Source organism: Candoia aspera, chromosome 7 (assembly GCF_035149785.1).
Source record: "Candoia aspera isolate rCanAsp1 chromosome 7, rCanAsp1.hap2, whole genome shotgun sequence".
Classification (NCBI taxonomy): Eukaryota; Metazoa; Chordata; class Lepidosauria; order Squamata; family Boidae; genus Candoia; species Candoia aspera.
In genome coordinates this window covers 50501090-50519154 of record NC_086159.1, presented here as the reverse complement: position 1 = coordinate 50519154, position 18065 = coordinate 50501090, and the positions used below count along the sequence as shown (strand labels likewise).

The 18065-nt window shown below is 40.7% G+C and overlaps 1 protein-coding gene across 2 annotated transcripts in view; it reads right to left on the bottom strand.

The window, feature by feature from the left end:
• Nucleotides 1-357: 357 nt before the first annotated feature.
• The window catches only part of SCAF11 (SR-related CTD associated factor 11), a 50732-nt gene continuing 33024 nt past the window's right edge, over nucleotides 358-18065 (bottom strand). Inside the window, exons 12-15 of one of the 2 annotated variants that reach the window (XM_063309382.1) lie at nucleotides 17157-17389; nucleotides 7412-7630; nucleotides 6626-6745; nucleotides 358-3518 (exon numbers count right to left, since the gene is read on the bottom strand). In XM_063309382.1, the coding sequence (XP_063165452.1) occupies nucleotides 3390-3518; nucleotides 6626-6745; nucleotides 7412-7630; nucleotides 17157-17389 (701 nt within the window). In that variant the 3' untranslated portion in view covers nucleotides 358-3389. Of the gene's footprint in view, nucleotides 3519-6625; nucleotides 6746-7411; nucleotides 7631-17045; nucleotides 17390-18065 lie in introns of both variants that reach the window. The other variant, XM_063309381.1, reaches the window with a different exon arrangement.

Genomic DNA, 18065 nt, shown 5'->3' with positions numbered 1-18065 from the left:
CATTCCAAGTGAGCAATTTCTCCATTGCCATTAGCACAATGCTATTAAAATACCAATGTCACTCATATTAATTTTTGGAATACTTCCCCATACTTCAAATCCCATGAAATTGGGTTCCCATGCTTGCTTCTTATAAGAAACAGGGTTTCTAAGCCAGACCAGTCTTATTCATTTTGTCTCCATTGAACAGAGATGGGACAATACCCAGTTTACACACCACCGGCAGGCACCAGTGATTGTTGTGTGCCACCCAGTTGTTCAAAGTTGGGTGGCATGCAAGTTTAATAAATTATCATTTAGGGGGGAAATGCAGATTTCTGAACCAGTACAATTTAAGAAGAGGCAGATTCATTCCAGCTTAGTCAAAAGAATTTATTAGAAAATATTTTGAACTACATAAAACTCTTTAGAATATTGTTTTCAGTAGATTTTATTCCAGCCCTATGCTACAGACACCATAGCCTGGATTTACATCAGCCACTGTGATCCTGATTTTAATTTTTCTATATTTAAAATCATGACACATTTAAGCCACATGCACACCAGAAGACTGGAATGAGTGCTCAGTGCACCATTTCTCTCCCCCCTCCCCACACAATTTCAAGAAATGTCAATTATCACTTTTTTCATAGCAATTTAAATCAGTTGGAAAATGACACTAGCAAGAAATAAAGGTTTCAGTCAATAATCACAGGAATACAGAAATAACTTAGGTCTATTCTGACTAATCCTGTCTATTCCAGATGCCCTAATGCATTAACCAATTGAATTTTGTGTGCGCGCGTGTGTGATTGCTATCTTACTATAATGAAGAAATGTCCCTAAGCTTGGGCACAAGCTTTCTCCATATATTTGTGGTAAAGCTAGTGTTGCTGAGCGGCTTTCTTAAAAAAACACAAAACCCCCCAATATAGATTGGCCAAATCCCGTCATATACATACTCCATAAGATGTCCAGCAAGAATCAACATTTCAGTATTGACGAAGTGATCATAAGAGGGGAAAATGCTGGATGTAATCACTGCGCCAAGTGACCAGTCCCAGAAATATTTAGAGCAATGCATGCTGGCTTATGCTAGCAGTGTTTAATCCAGCAATAGATGCAACTGGAAACCACACATCTCTACACATCACCTGCCTTCACCATTAGGTGAAGTGCTTGTTACCTAATGCAAACAGAGTATCTTTCAGTGATGCGTGCCTAAACCCATCATTTAAAAGGCTGCATATTAGAGAATAACTTTTAAAATTATTTATGGAAACAGAAGGCAACAGCATACTAGTCAATATCCCCCTTCATTCAGTTTGGAAATACAGTGAAGGTTCACTATAAGCCTGCTGCTATTGCACTTGAGAGGTACTCAGCATTAAGCAAACTTCCTAATCCATTGTCTCACCAAAATAGTCATCCTGATAGAATCATGAAGATTTTCTCAACCTCAACTGGAATTTTCTTGCTCCTCTTTTCAGCACTAAACTGGGTCCTTGTTAGTTTCGCTTCAAGCACAAAACTAATTCCATGGTTAAACATAGATTTTAGACTCTGGTTTGTGAATCATATTAAATCTGGTGCAGACAAGAGAGCTATACTTAGCAAAGAAAAAGGAAGATGAGCAACGCAAGTCTGGGAGATTTCATCAACTTCTGAAGCAGATCCTAAATTCAAAAACCTTGAGAAACAACACAGCTGCCCCAAACCAACATAGTGTATAGCCACTACCAATTCCCATCCCATCTTAAATGGTTGGTAGGTAAATATATGCAGAAATGCAGGTAAATATAAAATGCAAATTGTGAGTTTAAACAAAATTGCATTATACAGACTTTGCAGAAAGCGTCAGCCAGTTTTGTTAAAAATAGATTGAAAATTCATTAGCATATATGCTACTCCAACAAAAACTCTTTTCAGATGACTGAAACATAGCGCTCGATTGCAAATAAAAAGGATTCACACTAAAGACTCTGTAAGATAAATATTATCTTTTACACAAACAATATAGGCAGAGTTCACTGTCTGAAACAGAACATGAATTAATAATTTTGGTAGTACTCTGCTTTAATTTTCTGATTGACCCCTTTGCCTTGGGCCTTTTTGTGGAGCCTGCCACAAGCACAAGTGCTCTCAAGAAGACATGTCCAATTGGTTTGCTCCCCCTAGTTACCCCTTTAACTGCCCCAAGTACAACACCTGCTGCACCCACTGCAATGAAATGCCCCTGCAAGTCAGTTACTGCACTGGGGTTATATCTTGTTTCAAAGGATATTAAACCAAAGCCTACTATTCCCTTAGCTCTTCATTTATGGAAAAAGAGCTAGTAGCACAAGACTGCAAATACAACTGCAATATGCTTAATGAATTACCTTTAGGTAGGAACCTTCACCACCACCCGCTATATATAGTTAAGATCAGTACAATTATTCTGCTAATTTTGGCTTCATGCAATAAACTATAATGAGGTCATAATCCCATGACGGTATGAATTTGGCAATCTACTTATGCAGCCTTCATCATGGTGCAGTCCTTGCTGGAATATTCTTTCATTTCATATGCCTCAGACCACCACATACCCTAAACCAATACTAATACCTTGCCACAGGTGATATGACTAGGGTTGTTGCTTACACAATCCACCTCTTATATTCAGCCAGAAGTTTGTTTCAAACGGTTGGAAGATTAGAGGTATGCTGTATTGAAGCATATCAGACAAAAAATTAAACTGGACAAAGAATACCCCAATATAAAACGTGATGCAAAATTCTTGTGTGTGATACATAACAAGGGTCCCCCAAAGGTGAAGTGCTGGGTTACAGTCTGCACCATGCCTTTCAGAACTATACTGGGATTTAACACTGGCAACTCCTCCAAAGGAGAAATGGAAAGACATAAACCAGCAGCAGCAGCAGCAGCAGCAGCAGCAGCTCCTCTGTTTGATATTCAGGGATGTTTTTTGCTGTTTAAGAGTTGCTCTTGATTACAATGTGCTTTTAAAACACACACGTTGAGCCTATGAACCGATACATTTAAAAAACAGTTACTACAATTTAAAAATCTACTCCAGTCTTTCCCTGATTCATGTGTATTTTGTCTGCCCTGAATTCTGTGTTCTGGCAGACTGTGTGAACCAGAAATGCTGTACATGTGGCATTCAACAAACTGTATTATTACTAATTGGGGGCGGTGTCTTTTATTCCTTTTATCTTCTTTTCACATAGCTTTTTGCAAAAGGATAAAGTTGAAGCATTAATCTATATTTATTTATAACAAAACATTATACACTATATTGAAAAATAATCTTATCAAAATCAGATTTCAGCCACTATTTCTAATTAATAGTCCAAGTCAAAATTGCACTTTGCAGTCATCCTGATGGCATTTTTTTCACTCTAGATTTATTTTCTTTCCACAGAAACAGCCTCATCTGGATTTTTCTTTCGTGAATGTTTGTATTTGTCCACATAAGCTTTTACCAAATTTGCCACTTTTGCAGAGTTAACTTCCCCACTTTTGCTATGGCAAACCTAAATGAAAAATTGAAAAAGAGAACTGTTAAAAATATTACTTAAAAAACAAACTCTATCATGGAATATTGTATTATTCCTTCATGTGTGTGTGGGTGTGTGTATATACACACCCACACACACATAAGACAATAAACGCAGACAAAATATCTCATAGGGGTTTGTCAGGAAAGGTATTCCTCTGTGGAGAGGGAAGACTCTGCCATGCTTATCCTGTTCTTTGGGGAAATGGACAAATACCACTAAGGGTATTGCCTGTGCACTTCCTATGTGCTGGGATGCTGCTAACAGTATGTAGGGGTGTAAGATGACAATGTGTAATGTAAGAAAAGTAAATGGTAAAGATCATGAATAATAAAAAAGACTGCTGGGTGTCAGTGTAACTAGGAGAATGGGAAAAGATGTAACAAACAGTATGAAGCTGGTCTTGTGGAGTGGAGCTGATGAATACGCATGGGGAAGTGAAGGCGTAGCTTTGATTATGAATGAAAGGGTTAACATCTATACCGGAAAAAATGAAGTGGTTTAATCTAGCTCATTGTGGGTACATATGAAGAAAGGAATTCATAGACTGATGATTGTTGCATCTCAGGCTCCAGTGAACGGTGAGAATAGAAGAACCAAGAGTGAGTTCTGGAAAAATTCTATAAAATTCTGAATATGATCCAGGAAAAAAAATATTCAAGTATCATGCTGGAATGAGATGAAAGAATGCCAAATAAGTAATTGAACTATTCAGAGATCCAAGAACAAATGAGAATGCTGACTTTGATGAAGATTTGCTTAGGAAAAGGTCTGTTTCAAATATATGGGAGCATGTGTGCACGTACACATGCGCCTGTGATACACTGTATATACACCCACACACACACACGCACCCTCATGTGCATATGTGGAAAAGGAATGAATCAAAAGCAAAATTGATTTGACTGTTTATGATGAAAGACTGAGAGAATTAGATATAAGGGTGGCAAGAGGCTCTTCATGTGGGATGGACCATCTTTGGCAGTGTCAAGAGTGGATTTTGGAGAAAAATGAACATGGAAGAAAAGGAAAAGTGAAACAGAAGTAAAAGCAAAATTAGTGCAGGAAGAGAAATTATATAAAAAGCATTAGAAGACAAAAGGGGACAGAAATGCAAAATGTGACCTCTGCTTCGAACAAAGCGATAAGTATGTTTCATTGGGAAAGATGTGTATCAGGCCACACCAAGGGCAACTCTGAAAACAGATGCTTCTTTGAAGTGAAAGAGCTCAGAAAATGTGTATAAGAGAATGCTGCAAAAATAAGGATGAGAGAAAGATACAGTAGAGATAAAAGACAGTTACAAAGAAGGTAGTCATGGAGAGCAAGGAACGGTTAAGAGTAAACGAGACAAAATTCAGAGCAGTTTTGATGAGACAAATAAAAAGAAACTGTTTTGGAAGTGGCTGAGAAGAACTAAAGAAGGTGCTTGCAATACTGAATGGAATTAAAAATAAAAATAATAGAATGAAGCTGTAGTGAGGGAATGCTGGAAGGAGTATTTTAGAGATTTGTATAGAAATGACAAATTATATGTTAAACAATGAAATTGAAATGAATGCTATAAATGTTAGTATTCAAAAAATATTAATGAAATTAGTGGGTTGAAAAATGGTAAGGATACAAGTATAGATGGTACAGTGTGCTTATGGAGTAGCCCTCCCCAGATTCCCATGCTCCCACCTTACCAGGTTTCTGCAAGTCTTTGGAGACCTGGCTTTGCCCCCAGGCACGGGGTTAAGTCATCTGTTGAGCCCCTGGTGGGTTTTCTATAAGGTAATGGGTGGTTTTGTCTGGATGTACATGTCCCTTTCTCTTTTAATTGCCCCCCCCCCGCTTTTCTTCTATATAAGCTGCCCAAACTCATTTGGGAGTCAGGCAGCCAATCAGATCAGATCAAATCAAATCAAATCAAATCAAATCAAGGATTGTTAGACATGTGTTCATCAAGGACAGGAATGCATACATATATTTTTAATATAAAGATGATGCTGTTTTATTGGCTGAAAAAAATGATTTTCAGTGAATGTTGGATTGCATGATGCAATGAGGAGATGGATCTCAACATTAATGTCTCAAAGTCCAAGGTAATTATGTTTGACAAGAGAAATGGAGAAACTATTGCAAGTTATTCAAAATGGTAAAAAATGAGAACAATTTGTGTACTTTGGTAGAACGTTTACTATAGATGGGAAAACAGAGGGAGAAACATTAAGATGTGCATATGCTGGCAGAAAGTTAGTAGGTACTATGTGGCCTGTTACCAGAAATAAATTTGTTGAAAGGAAAGAAAATGCCTGTGCATAAGAACAAAATTCTGCCCATTTGTTACATGGAAATGAGAATTGAGTATGTCAGGAAAAATGTAAATGGAGTAATGTGCTTGGGACTGCGTTTAAGAAGACTGTACAATAAGGCAAGAGATGGGGTAAAGAATGGCTGATATAACAATGTGGACTGAATACAAAAGTGAGTGAACAGTACTAAAGAAGAATGTTGAAGAAATTTGGTCATATACAGAGAATGAAGGAGGATCAAATCAAAAAACAAGTACATGGAGGAAGAGAGAGTAAGTTGAGAGAAAGGGAAGGCCAAGAAAGAAATGGCTGGATGGAGTAAAATAAAGTAATAAGGATGGAGATCCTCAAAAGGAAAGAAAAGTTTAAGAGCAAAAGACAGTGTATGAAGCAGTACATGGTTGTGGTGAAAGCAAGGATAATTCACAAGGATACAATTTTGCCTTCACGCCTCTTTCTTACTTTACTGTGCTCTGTATAAAGTTGCTTATCCCAAAAAGGAAGAACACAATGAGTATAATGATAATCATATCTGAGAAACAGTATCTGATATACTAAGTGCCTGTAACAGCTTCAGCATATGCTAAAACAGAAAACTTACTGCTCCCACAATCCAGAGGATACATCTGAAAATGAAACAGTTCAAATCTACCATGTACTATCTGGCCTACTATATATCTAAACTATATTAAACAGCTGAAGCTATTACCTCCTATGTCCAAAAGCCTGCAAGTATTAATAAAACCAGACTGCTAAATATCGATGGTTATTAGCAATATTACTTACCTTATCCACTGCTTTTCTAACTATCTCTTTATATTCTTCTTTAGAAATATCTTTATTTTGATAGAAAGGCTTAATAGCAAGTTTTACTTCTTGTGCAGCTTTTTCTTGAATTAATAATTTCTAGAAAAAATAAAGGGTGCATCTTATATAGGAAAAGAGCATATATACACATCGTTTTTTGAAGCGATTAATACCCACTTCAAATATACATAATTGCTGATCTCCACAGAAACATAAACCCTGACTGCAAAGCACACATCCTCTTGTATTTTAAAAAATATAATATTAATGCTAGAAGAGATATGTCACAATCAATAAAAATGTTGATAGGTGGGAAAATTTATTATGGATATTAGACTGTTCATGTCACCTCCAGCCATATATGGTTAAAGATTATTCAGTAACTGACTGGAACAATACATCAGCAGTTGTCTAAAGAAGCTTGTTAACCCGGTATTGCCTATGCAAATGCTGGCTCCAAGAAGTTAGTAAAGCAATTTTTACAATACTTGCATCTTTTCCTCTTTTTTAAAAAACCAGATGGCTAACCTAGGTAGAATATGTTAGTTAGAATATGCTTAAGAACATAGTATCAAAGTAGATCTAATGTGATGTATTTTTTCTATTAGGATACAAACTGATTACTGTCAAATTCTTCAAATCCCATGATAAATAAAAATAATAGATTATAAGGATGACTGATGCAAACATTATTTTCAAGGCAAACATTATTTCTCTCTCAGTTTAGTTAAGAATTATTCATTTTACCCTTCACTTGGAACTTGCCTGGTCTTTTTTGGAACTATCTGCACTGGCTTCCACTGTTACATTTACTTTCCTTTCCGTCAATTTTACAGCAGCATTAGAGGATTTGATGTTATCTGATGATGCTGTGTTGCCCGAACTTGGCCCCTGAACAGATTCTGCAGTTCCCAGAGCTCCTGTTGGAGCAGGCAAGTGCGTTGTGTTCATGCTGTTAGCAACATGGGAAGTAGTTGGAACAGCCTGTTTTAAAAAGTTAAGAGAATTTAGTGTCCATGCATTTACCTGCAGTACTGCAGCATAGAATTCTAAACTGCAAATGCACTAAGCAAATTTTGCTATCTCCAATGACTTAGAGAACATACAATTAATGGGTAGGAAAAAAACTGATATAGATTGCTTCTTATATTATGTAAGCTGAAAGAGAACACAATGTGTTTGAAAAAGGGTGCTGCTCAGCAAGCTGTAAACAGTAATCCAGCCTACATTTCCCCCCCCTTTTCCTCATTCCAATCATCTCAGGCATTTTTAATGGTGGCCTAAATAAGTAATGGCCTTTTTTAGCAGGAAAATCACCTGTGTGTGAGCACCTTTATGGAAAATTATGAAGAAAGAAGAAATCAGTGGTGAAGCTGATTCTTGATGTAATGGCAGCTGGCTGAAAGACCCATAAAACATCACAACAAGGCAAAGTGATGAGCAGTAAACCTCATGAACCTGGTTTTATATCTGGATTGGGTAACTGTAGTTGGAAGAACCTTACCTATTGGCTTGTTATTTTATTGTCGTGGAACCCTGGCCACATCAGCATTATGGCAAACACATTTAGATCGCTTCCCCAAGAAGGCCTAGAATTCCCCCTCCCAATTGTGTTCATGATGTGGCAGAGTAAGAACTGGCAAGCTGAAAGAAGCTGTAGTGGGATGCTGTGGAGAACCAGGTTCACTCAGCCATGACAGTTTCTGCATGGTTTGGGGGCAATCACCATCCCTCTGCCCAATCTACCTCACCAGATTACTGCTGTACGGATAAAACAGATGCATGCCACCCTGCCTGGAATTCCTGTAGGCAAGTTGGGATATTTAACCTATCCATTACAGTAATTTTTAAAAATCACATACAACACTCAGCCTGGCATTTCTCCATGTCAGTTCTTGAAAAGAAATATAACAATTGGATGAAATCCAGTCTGTGCCAAGACGCTCCCTATTTCCCCACCCCAACTTTCAAACTCTCATAACGAAAGAGGAGACAACAGGTGGATGGATATTTTTGCCTATTGTGCCTGCAGGCCAAGACTTGATAACTGCTGAAAGGCCCATATACGGAGAAGAGAAGACAGCAGCCACAAGAGAGCTGCTTGGCAGTATTGCCATTTAATTTTAAAAAAATCCTGTCCAGTTTGGTAACCTCTTGAAGAATTGTCATGCAAATACTGGTGCCAGGTTTTCTCAAGAAAGTAGTTTTTTCTACTAATTTATTTATTCACTGCTTGGGGTCACATGCCAGTTCAGTCCACAAACAGTATGCGGCTAGTATGACCTGATTTAATGTTGCCTTTGTTATTGTTTCAATTCTAGAAAACTTACATCAGAAAAGTAACCATAGTAACACTGCAAAACTGAACAACTGACCCTCAATCCTTCTGGAAAACTGAATGTAGAACAAACTTGTGAAGAATGTATCTAAAGAGAGTTACCCCCCTCACAGACACATGGGCAAACATGTTTCTTTTTCTAGAATCAAGGAATCAGACTATATGGAACCATGTTAACAAAAATGATACACTGAACTTGCCATTAAGGTAAATTTTAAGGCATCCAGTAGCTGGCATCGCCCTCCCATTTGCTTCAGAGGCAGAATTCTTCTGACCCTGCTTTCTGTGGGAAGGGACAACTTATTTCTCAATTTCAGAAATACAAGCCAGAAAGAAAAACCTCAAATAAAGAACACTTCAGAAATGTCAGAATAAATGTTAAGAACTTTGTAGAATTAGATGCAGACACTCATGGGGTGAACTTGGACAGGAATTATTTTTTTGTAACAATTGCTGATGGACACTTGGACTGAGGTTGTGTTAGCTGGTAATGTCTAACAGAAGAGATGGGGCGGTGTTTGTGTTGAAGGCAGCCAGGGGACTATGCTCCTATGATTTCCTGTGGGACAGGTTTATTGTGTATTTCTGCAGGCTAGTTTGAAGCATGACTTAATCCACTTCAAATTCATATCTGAAGAGGGTTTGCAGTCCAGATCAGATTGTTCAAAAGATACCAGAAATTGGATGACCCAAATTATTCTATTCTACTCAGGTAGATCTTGAAGATGTGTCTGACATTCAGTTGTACATTCTTTCTCTAGTTGGGTTTGGGGCAGAAAAATCATTTCCTGGCCCTAGCAGAAAACCAAGTTTATTTTGGGTATAAACAGAGGCCCTAGTAAATGTCTCTTCAGCAAAGGATCGTTACCTTGTCATGGTGCTGGAGCTTGAGCACCTCAATGATGCCATGAGCTAAACCGTGAAGGGCCACCCAAGATGGGAAGGTCATGACAGAGAGGTCAGACTAAATGCGATCCCTGGGGAAGGTAATGACAACCCACCCCAGTATTCTTGCTGTGAAAACTAAATGGATCAGTACAACCAGAGATATGTCAGTATACCATCGGAAGATGAGACTCCCAGGTCGAAAGATGGTCAAAATGCTACTGGGGAGGAACAGAGGATGAGTTCAACTAGCCCCAGATGTGATGACGCAGCTAGCTCAAAGCCAAAAGGATGGCTAGCGGCCGACGGTGCTGGTGGTGAACGGTGAATCCGATGTTCTAAGGATCAACACACCACTGGAACCTGGAATGTAAGATCTATGAGCAGGGCAGATTGGATGTGGTTATTGGTGAGATGTCAAGATTAAAGATAGACATTTTGGGTGTCAGTGAACTGAAATGGACTGGAATGGGCCACTTCACATCAAATGACCACCAGATCTAGTACTGTGGACAAGAGGACCACAGAAGAAATGGAGTAGCCTTCATAATTAATAGTAAAGTGGCTAAAGCAGTGCTTGGATACAATCCAAAAAACGATAGAATGATCTCAATTCGAATTCAGGGCAAGCCATCTAACATCACAGTGATCCAAATATACTCCCCAACCACAGTTGCTGAAGAAGCTGAAGTAGATCAGTTCTATGAGGATCTGCAGCACCTACTGGACAACACGCCTGAGAGAGACGTTATTTTCATCACAGGAGACTGGAATGCTAAGGTAGGTAGTCAGATGACACCTGGAATTACAAGCAAGCATGGCCTGGGAGAAAAAAATGAAGCAGGACATAGGCTGACAGAATTTTGCCAAGACAACGCACTCTGCATAACAAACACTCTTCCAACAACCTAAGAGATGGCTTTATACACGGACTTCACCAGATGGACAACACCGAAATCAGACTGACATCCTTTGCAGCCAAAGATGGCGGACATCTATACAGTCAGTAAAAACAAGACCTGGAGCTGACTGTAGTTCAGATCACGAACTTCTTCTTGCACAATTTAGGATCAGACTAAAGAGATTAGGGAAGACCCACAGATCAGCTAGATATGAGCTCACTAATATTCCTAAGGAAAATGCAGTGGAGGTGAAGAATAGATTTAAGGGACTGGACTTAGTAGACAGGGTCCCAGAAGAACTATGGACAGAAGCTTGCAACATTGTTCAGGAGACCGCAACAAAATACATCCCAAAGAAAGAAAACCAGGAAGGTAAAATGGCTGGCTGCTGAGACACTAGAAGTAGCCCAAGAAAGAAGGAAAGCAAAAGGCAACAGTGATGGGGGAGATATGCCCAATTAAATGCAGAAGATGGCAAGGACCTGACAGAAGAAGAAGAGATCAAGAAAAGGTGGCAAGAATATACGGAAGACCTGTATAGGAAGGATAACAATATTGGGGATAGCTTTGACGGTGTGATCAGTGAGCTAGAGCCATACATCCTGAAGAGCGAGGTTGAATGGGCCTTAAGAAGCATTGCTAATAACAAGGCAGCAGGAGATGACGGCATCCCAGCTGAACTGTTCAAAATCTTCCAAGATGATGCTGTCAAGGTAATGCATGCTATATGCCAGCAAATTTGGAAAACACAAGAATGGCCATCAGATTGGAAAAAATCAATTTATATCCCCATACCAAAAAAGGGAAACACTAAAGAATGTTCAAACTATCGAAGAGTGGCACTCATTTCACATGCTAGTAAGGCAATGCTCAAGATCCTGCAAGGTACACTTCAGCAATTCATGGAGCGAGAATTGCCAGATGTACAAGCTGGCTTTAGAAAAGGCAGAGGAACTAGGGACCAAATTGCCAGTATCCGCTGGATAATGGAAAAAGCCAGGGAGTTTCAGAAAAACATCTATTTCTGTTTTATTGACTATTCTAAAGCCTTTGACTGTGTGGACCATAACAAATTGTGGCAAGTTCTTAGTGGTATGGGGATACCAAGTCATCTTGTCTGCCTCCTGAGGAATCTGTATAACGACCAAGTAGCAACAGTAAGAACAGACCACGGAACAACGGACTGGTTTAAGATTGGGAAAGGAGTATGGCAGGGTTGTATACTCTCACCCTACCTATTCAACTTGTACGCAGAACACATCATGCAATGTGCTGGGCTTGAGGAATCCAAGGCTGGAGTTAAAATCACTGGAAGAAACATTCTCAGATATGCAGATGATACCACTTCGATGGCTGAAGGGAAAGAGGAACGGAGGAGCCTTATGATGAAGGTGAAAGAAGAAAGTGCAAAAGCTGGCTTGCAGCTAAACCTCAAAAAAACCAAGATTGTGGCAACCAGCTTGATTGATAACTGGCAAATAGAGGAAGAAAACGTAGAGGCAGTGAAAGACTTTGTATTTCTAGGTGCAAAGATTACTGCAGATGCTGACTGCAGTCAGGAAATCAGAAGACATTTAATCCTTGGGAGAAGAGCAATGACAAATCTCGATAAAATAGTTAAGAGCAGAGACATCACACTGACAACAAAGGTCCGCATAGTTAAAGCAATGGTGTTCCCCATAGTAACATATGGCTGCGAGAGCTGGACCATAAGGAAGGCTGAGAGAAGGAAGATCAACGCTTTTGAACTGTGGTGTTGGAGGAAAATTCTGAGAGTGCCTTGGACCGCAAGAAGATCAAACCAGTCCATACTCCAGGAAATAAAAGCCAGACTGCTCACTGGAGGGAATGATATTAAAGGCAAAACTGAAATACTTTGGCCACATAATGAGAAGACAGGACACCCTGGAGAAGATGCTGATGCTAGGGAGAGTGGAAGGCAAGAGGAGGAGGGGCCAACCAGGGGCAAGATGGATGGATGATATTCTAGAGGTGATGGACTCGTCCCTGGGGGAGCTGGGGGTGTTGACGACCAACAGGAAGCTCTGGCTTGGGCTGGTCCATGAAGTCATGAAGAGTCGGAAGCAACTGAACAAATAAACAAGAAAAGTAAATGTCTGGCTAGTAGAGGGCAGTATTTCTGAGATCTGTCTAGCTGATGTTAATACGTATAAAAAATATACTTTTCATATTAGGTGTTCTACAGATGACTCATGTAAGAGCTGAAACTGGGCTTGAAGCACTAGTTGGAGGCTCCAGGACAAATACTAATGCATGGAAGGTAGTCTTATTAGGGACGTTCCCTTTTGAACTCTTAATTTGAGCATAAATAGAGGCTTGTTCCCCATTTTTAGAACTGGTAAGATGGCCAACACCTGTTTGCAAGGGATGCTTGACTGCACACCACTGTCTCTGCCCATCTATAGGAAAGCCAGGACTTTGGGACAGAGGCTGATATTTGTGAGATTCCCCCTTTTAACCACCCACATATAGAAAGCTCACCATATTACTTCATAGTATTGTTAATTGTGGAAGTTCTATGAGAGGCTAAAATTCTCTGAATAAACTATTGTTGTACCCTAAGTCGGCCAGTTGGTTCCATTTAATGCCGAGGCATGTAGATGTAACCAGATAGGATCTGGGTGGCTCAATCCATCTGGCTCTGCTTGACTAGCGAGAGGGAGCACCTTCATGGTTGGGATGATGATAAGTTGGTATCTGAGCACCAAGACCACCTAAGCTACTTGGAGATTAGCAGTATCACTTCCATTTCTCCCTCTCTCACTGGTCACAGGAGTCTGGACATCTGGAAACATGGGGAAGGAATAAAACATAGGTCCTTGGACCAACCAGTACTGAATATTTTGCGCTCTGTGTGGGAAAACATGAGAGGTGCCCCACCTTGTGGTTCACAGAGGTCAATCACTAGTCCCCTTAAGATCAAAAAGATCTGACTGACTACATTGGGATTAAAACTCAATTCGCCTGAGTTCAGATCTCCATCACTGAACCAGATCTGCCACTATATTGCAGATTCCTTGGATGTGTTCCGCTGTGAAAGATGGCATGTTTTCTTCAGCCCACCACAGAAGATTTGCTGCTTCCTTCATCTGTTGCCTTGATGCAAGCTTTGGTGGTTACATTGCCTGTTACAGAAATGATACATTGACTTTTTAGAAGAGCCTGGAACTTGCTCAAAGCTAGTCATGCTGCTTCAGCTCAACAAAGTTTATGCTGCATCTTTCTTCTTTTGCCCAAGATCCCTGAGTAACTTGGCCAAGCAATGTGTCAAAGGTTGGCTTCCGTAGTAAACTTAAACTTGTTGTGCAAGGGTTCCTCTTCCTGGTGAGGACTTCCAAAAGCCACCACTTCTATCACCTTTGATAGAATCATCAGTCCTCTCTGGAATCTTCAGGCTATTAGCTTCAGAAAGGAGTATTCACTGTGAAGGCTGTGATTGGAATTTTAGCCATATTAAAATTACATAGGTGATCATATGGCCTTGGAATCTGGCAAGTCAGGAGATCGGATTGGGTGGTCTGTATAACTGATGTGATTAGTTGCTATAGTGTCCTATTCTTCGGCAGAGAGAACAGACCCTTGTGATCAGAACTGCAGCTAGGTATTGTAACTTGTGCACTGATTGGAGATGCTCTTGCCTTTATTGAACAGGAACTCCAAATCATCAAAGACATGCACCACGATTCAGACATCCTTCTTCCATATTCAGTAAATGGTGATTGGATCAACATCTGGGTGCAAGAGACAGGCCAAATGGAAGACACTGGCAATCAGCACCCTCATATTTGAATCTCAGGAACTTTCTGCTTGTTGGGTGAATTGGGATGCAAAGATAAGCCCCCTGTAAGTCAAGTGAGACTAAGACATCCTTTTTCTGGATGTGTTCTATAACGGATCTCACGGTTTCCATCTAAATGTTCACCTGCCTCAGATCAAGGCTGACACATCTACCTTTTTTGTTCTTAGGAAGAATGAAAAATACAAAGTATGAGCCTGAAAATGTCTCATGTTGTGGGATGTCTGATCATGTATATATTCAGGAAGCGATTTATGACCGTCAAGATTATTTGGTGTTTGGTGAACTAGGGATGGAATGAAATAATCTTGGAGAAGCCATGTCTGTGGTGTAGCTCTGTGACTCATGCATTTGATGTTATATGGGCCCATAGGTTGGCTAATTCTGTTAGCCTCCTGGCCACTGGGAAACTGAGCCAGTCATTATTCCTTGTGTTATCCCTGCACAGGTAGGGGAAGTTTTCTGTTGGGTTTGATGCATCTTGCTTTGGGGTCGCTACTTAACTCCTCCCCACCAAATGTTCTTGTTCACTTCATGATCCAGGTGTCTGCTTGGAGCACATCCTGGAAAAAGGAATGAGGGGGAAGCCCGAGGAACTTGTTCTTCCTTCTTTGGGAGTAGGGAAAGGGCAAAGCCTTCTTCTTGTGTGGCAGTCTACAGTCTCTCTCCCAACAGTTTCTAATCGTTGAATAGGCCTGATATGAGCACTGATTTCAAGTATGAGTCTTCAGCCATAGTGATTTCCCAGTTGCAAGTTAGCTAATATGTCTCTAGCTGAGAACCATCTAGTCTATCAGCTGCTATGAAGGTGACCACCTTGGCCATTTTATTCATGTCCTCTGTGAGTTCTCTATGGGAGGGAGGGGGGAAATGAACTGGGTTAGTTGTTTTGCCCATAAAATAGAAAGGCAAAGACAAAAGTAGCAGTGGAGACCCTAGAGCTGTAGCTTTATGTTGTATCAATTCCAGTTCTTGCCCTATGGCTTTCTGTGACTATCTTCTCTGTCCTTACAACGGCCTGAGACCAGTACTGCTATGCACTAATTCTTTTAATGGGGTCTTGAAGAGCTTCAGGATTGATTGCAGGAAGGTGCCACCCCTTGCTTCTTCTGAAGACCTCCCACTTGGACTCAAGGTTCCTGTTAAATGCTCTGGGAAACAGGAATACTGGAAAGCGGTATCTTGAATCATATGTCACCTAAGTCTCCCCCTCACCTGATGGCCTGACACTTTCCCCTGCAGTGGTGGACTGGAGTTTGTTCTCTGCAATGGGGGCCTGGGGAGGAGGAATCTCAGGGAGAGGAGGGAGACCAGGGACCCCTTCCTGTCCCTCCCCTATAAGGAGAGCCCCAAGATCGTACTTCCCCTCCACTGGGATGGCTGGGTGGCACAGCAGGTTTGACTCAAAGAGCTGAAAGAGCAGGTTTGACTTAAAAGAGCTGTGGTACAGTTGGAGGTATCATGGCTGTCCCTGGGACCCCTGTGGCACAGTTCCTGGTGGAACCAATAAAAAAGATTCACTTGGTGAAGAGCAGAAAAGGGGTTGGCATCTGGTTCTCTCAGCTTCTTTCCTCTCCAGCGCTCAGGGTACCCAAATTCCCAGAGAACTGGAAACAATCCCACTGACAGTTGCAGGTGGCACGCAGTCTGACACTGTCTGTGTTATTTGCATTTCTCTGGGGGAATCACGATGTGGAACTGAGGGGTTCACTGCCATACTGCTGGGGCTTAGGCTACTTGTTTCATCTCAAAACATTAGTGACAACCTCTGAGATGTCTATAGATGAAGACTGCTGTGGGTGAAATTGCTGGCTAGGGGGTCCTATTAAGGACGATAAGTGAAAATGAAAAAGGAAAGAAAAGGTGGGCGGGGGGAATGTCTGTTTATTATAACCTGGCCTGGCCATGTGGGTGGCTGGTAGAGCTCATAAACCACCATGTTTTTTAGAGCAACACAAGTCCAGAATGCAGAAAGGGGCTATCTCCCACTGGAAGCACAATCAGAAGAATTCTAAGCTCGGTCTCAGAGCCAAGGGGGAGAGAAATACCCACTACAGGATGCCCTGGCTCCACAACAGGAACATATATTAAAGATAGAAATGTGAATAATAAATAAATATATTAAAAATTATCGCTCACGAAAAAAAAAAATCTTCAGAAATTGATGCTCGTGTGCATATGCAAACAAATCAACATATATGCATATGTATATGTTTGCTCAGAGTGTAGCCAGATCTCAAGTATCGTAGGATACAAGCAAATATTTTCCAGTGAGCTTCCAAATTTAATACAATTGAGAATTGCTAATATAGTCTCCAGTCATATCTGTCTGCCTGTCTGTCTGTCTGTAGTCTCCAGTCAGGTCTGTCTGTCTGTCTATTGGCATTAGAAACAAGATACCTACTTCTACATCTGTTAACAGTTTGGAGGGGGTTTTTTTACAACTGAAAGATATACCTGCAACTGCTTTCCATCAAGTTGGGAAGCAATGTAGTTAATTTGCTGGGATGGAGGTGGTGGTGGTGGTGGTGGCGGTGGTCCCTGAGACACACTGGATGAAGCTGCTACCTGGACAAGAGGCAGTCCTGAATGAAGATGCATGGGCACTGGTGGAGGAAGGTTAAATGGATTGTGCTGAATGTTCATAATAGGAGTAGGAACACCCATTGTATACGGGAAGATACTCATCGGCTGATGCTGTGTGTTTACTGGTGCCATTACATTCATCTGAGGTTGCAACACATTTACTGGTAGCTGAGAAGCATCACCTTGTTGACTGGCTTGGTCTTTAAAGTTTGGATCTATCAGAGAGAAACAGCTGTTTTTAAAATGTAGGTATATAAAATATTACCCCATCCCTCCCAAAAAGTAGAGGCCAGTGTCCATGAATAAAACAGAAAAGAGAAATTTGTATCTGATCTCTCTCTCTCTCAACCTCGCTCACATTCCCCACATGGTAAAATTAGCTTCAATACATCAAGTGCTTTGGCACATTAAAATATTTGGGTCTTGTGGTATTTATTGGAGATTCCACACCAAACCACTTACAGATAGTCCTCACTTAATGACTGCAACCGGGACCAGCAACACCATTGCTAAGCAACAGTCGTTAAGTGAAACAACACACGACTGCGACGGGCTTATGATTCAGTTCCACTGAGGTCGTTAAGTGCATCACCCATCCTCATTAAGTGCAACATCACATGATGGCGACTTGCGATTTTACTGCCAGCTTCTCCACTGACTTTGCTTGTCAGAAGCTGGCTGTGAAGCTCGCAAATGACGATCACATGACCACAGGATGCTGCATCATCGTAAATGCTTGCTGGTTGCCAAGTGCCTGAATTGCGATCACACAACCATGGAGATGGTGCAACGGTTTTAAGTTCAAGGAATGGTCGTAAATCTACCTTTTCAGCATCATTGTAAGTTTGAACAGTTGCTAAAAAGGACAATTGTTAACTGAGGACTATGTGC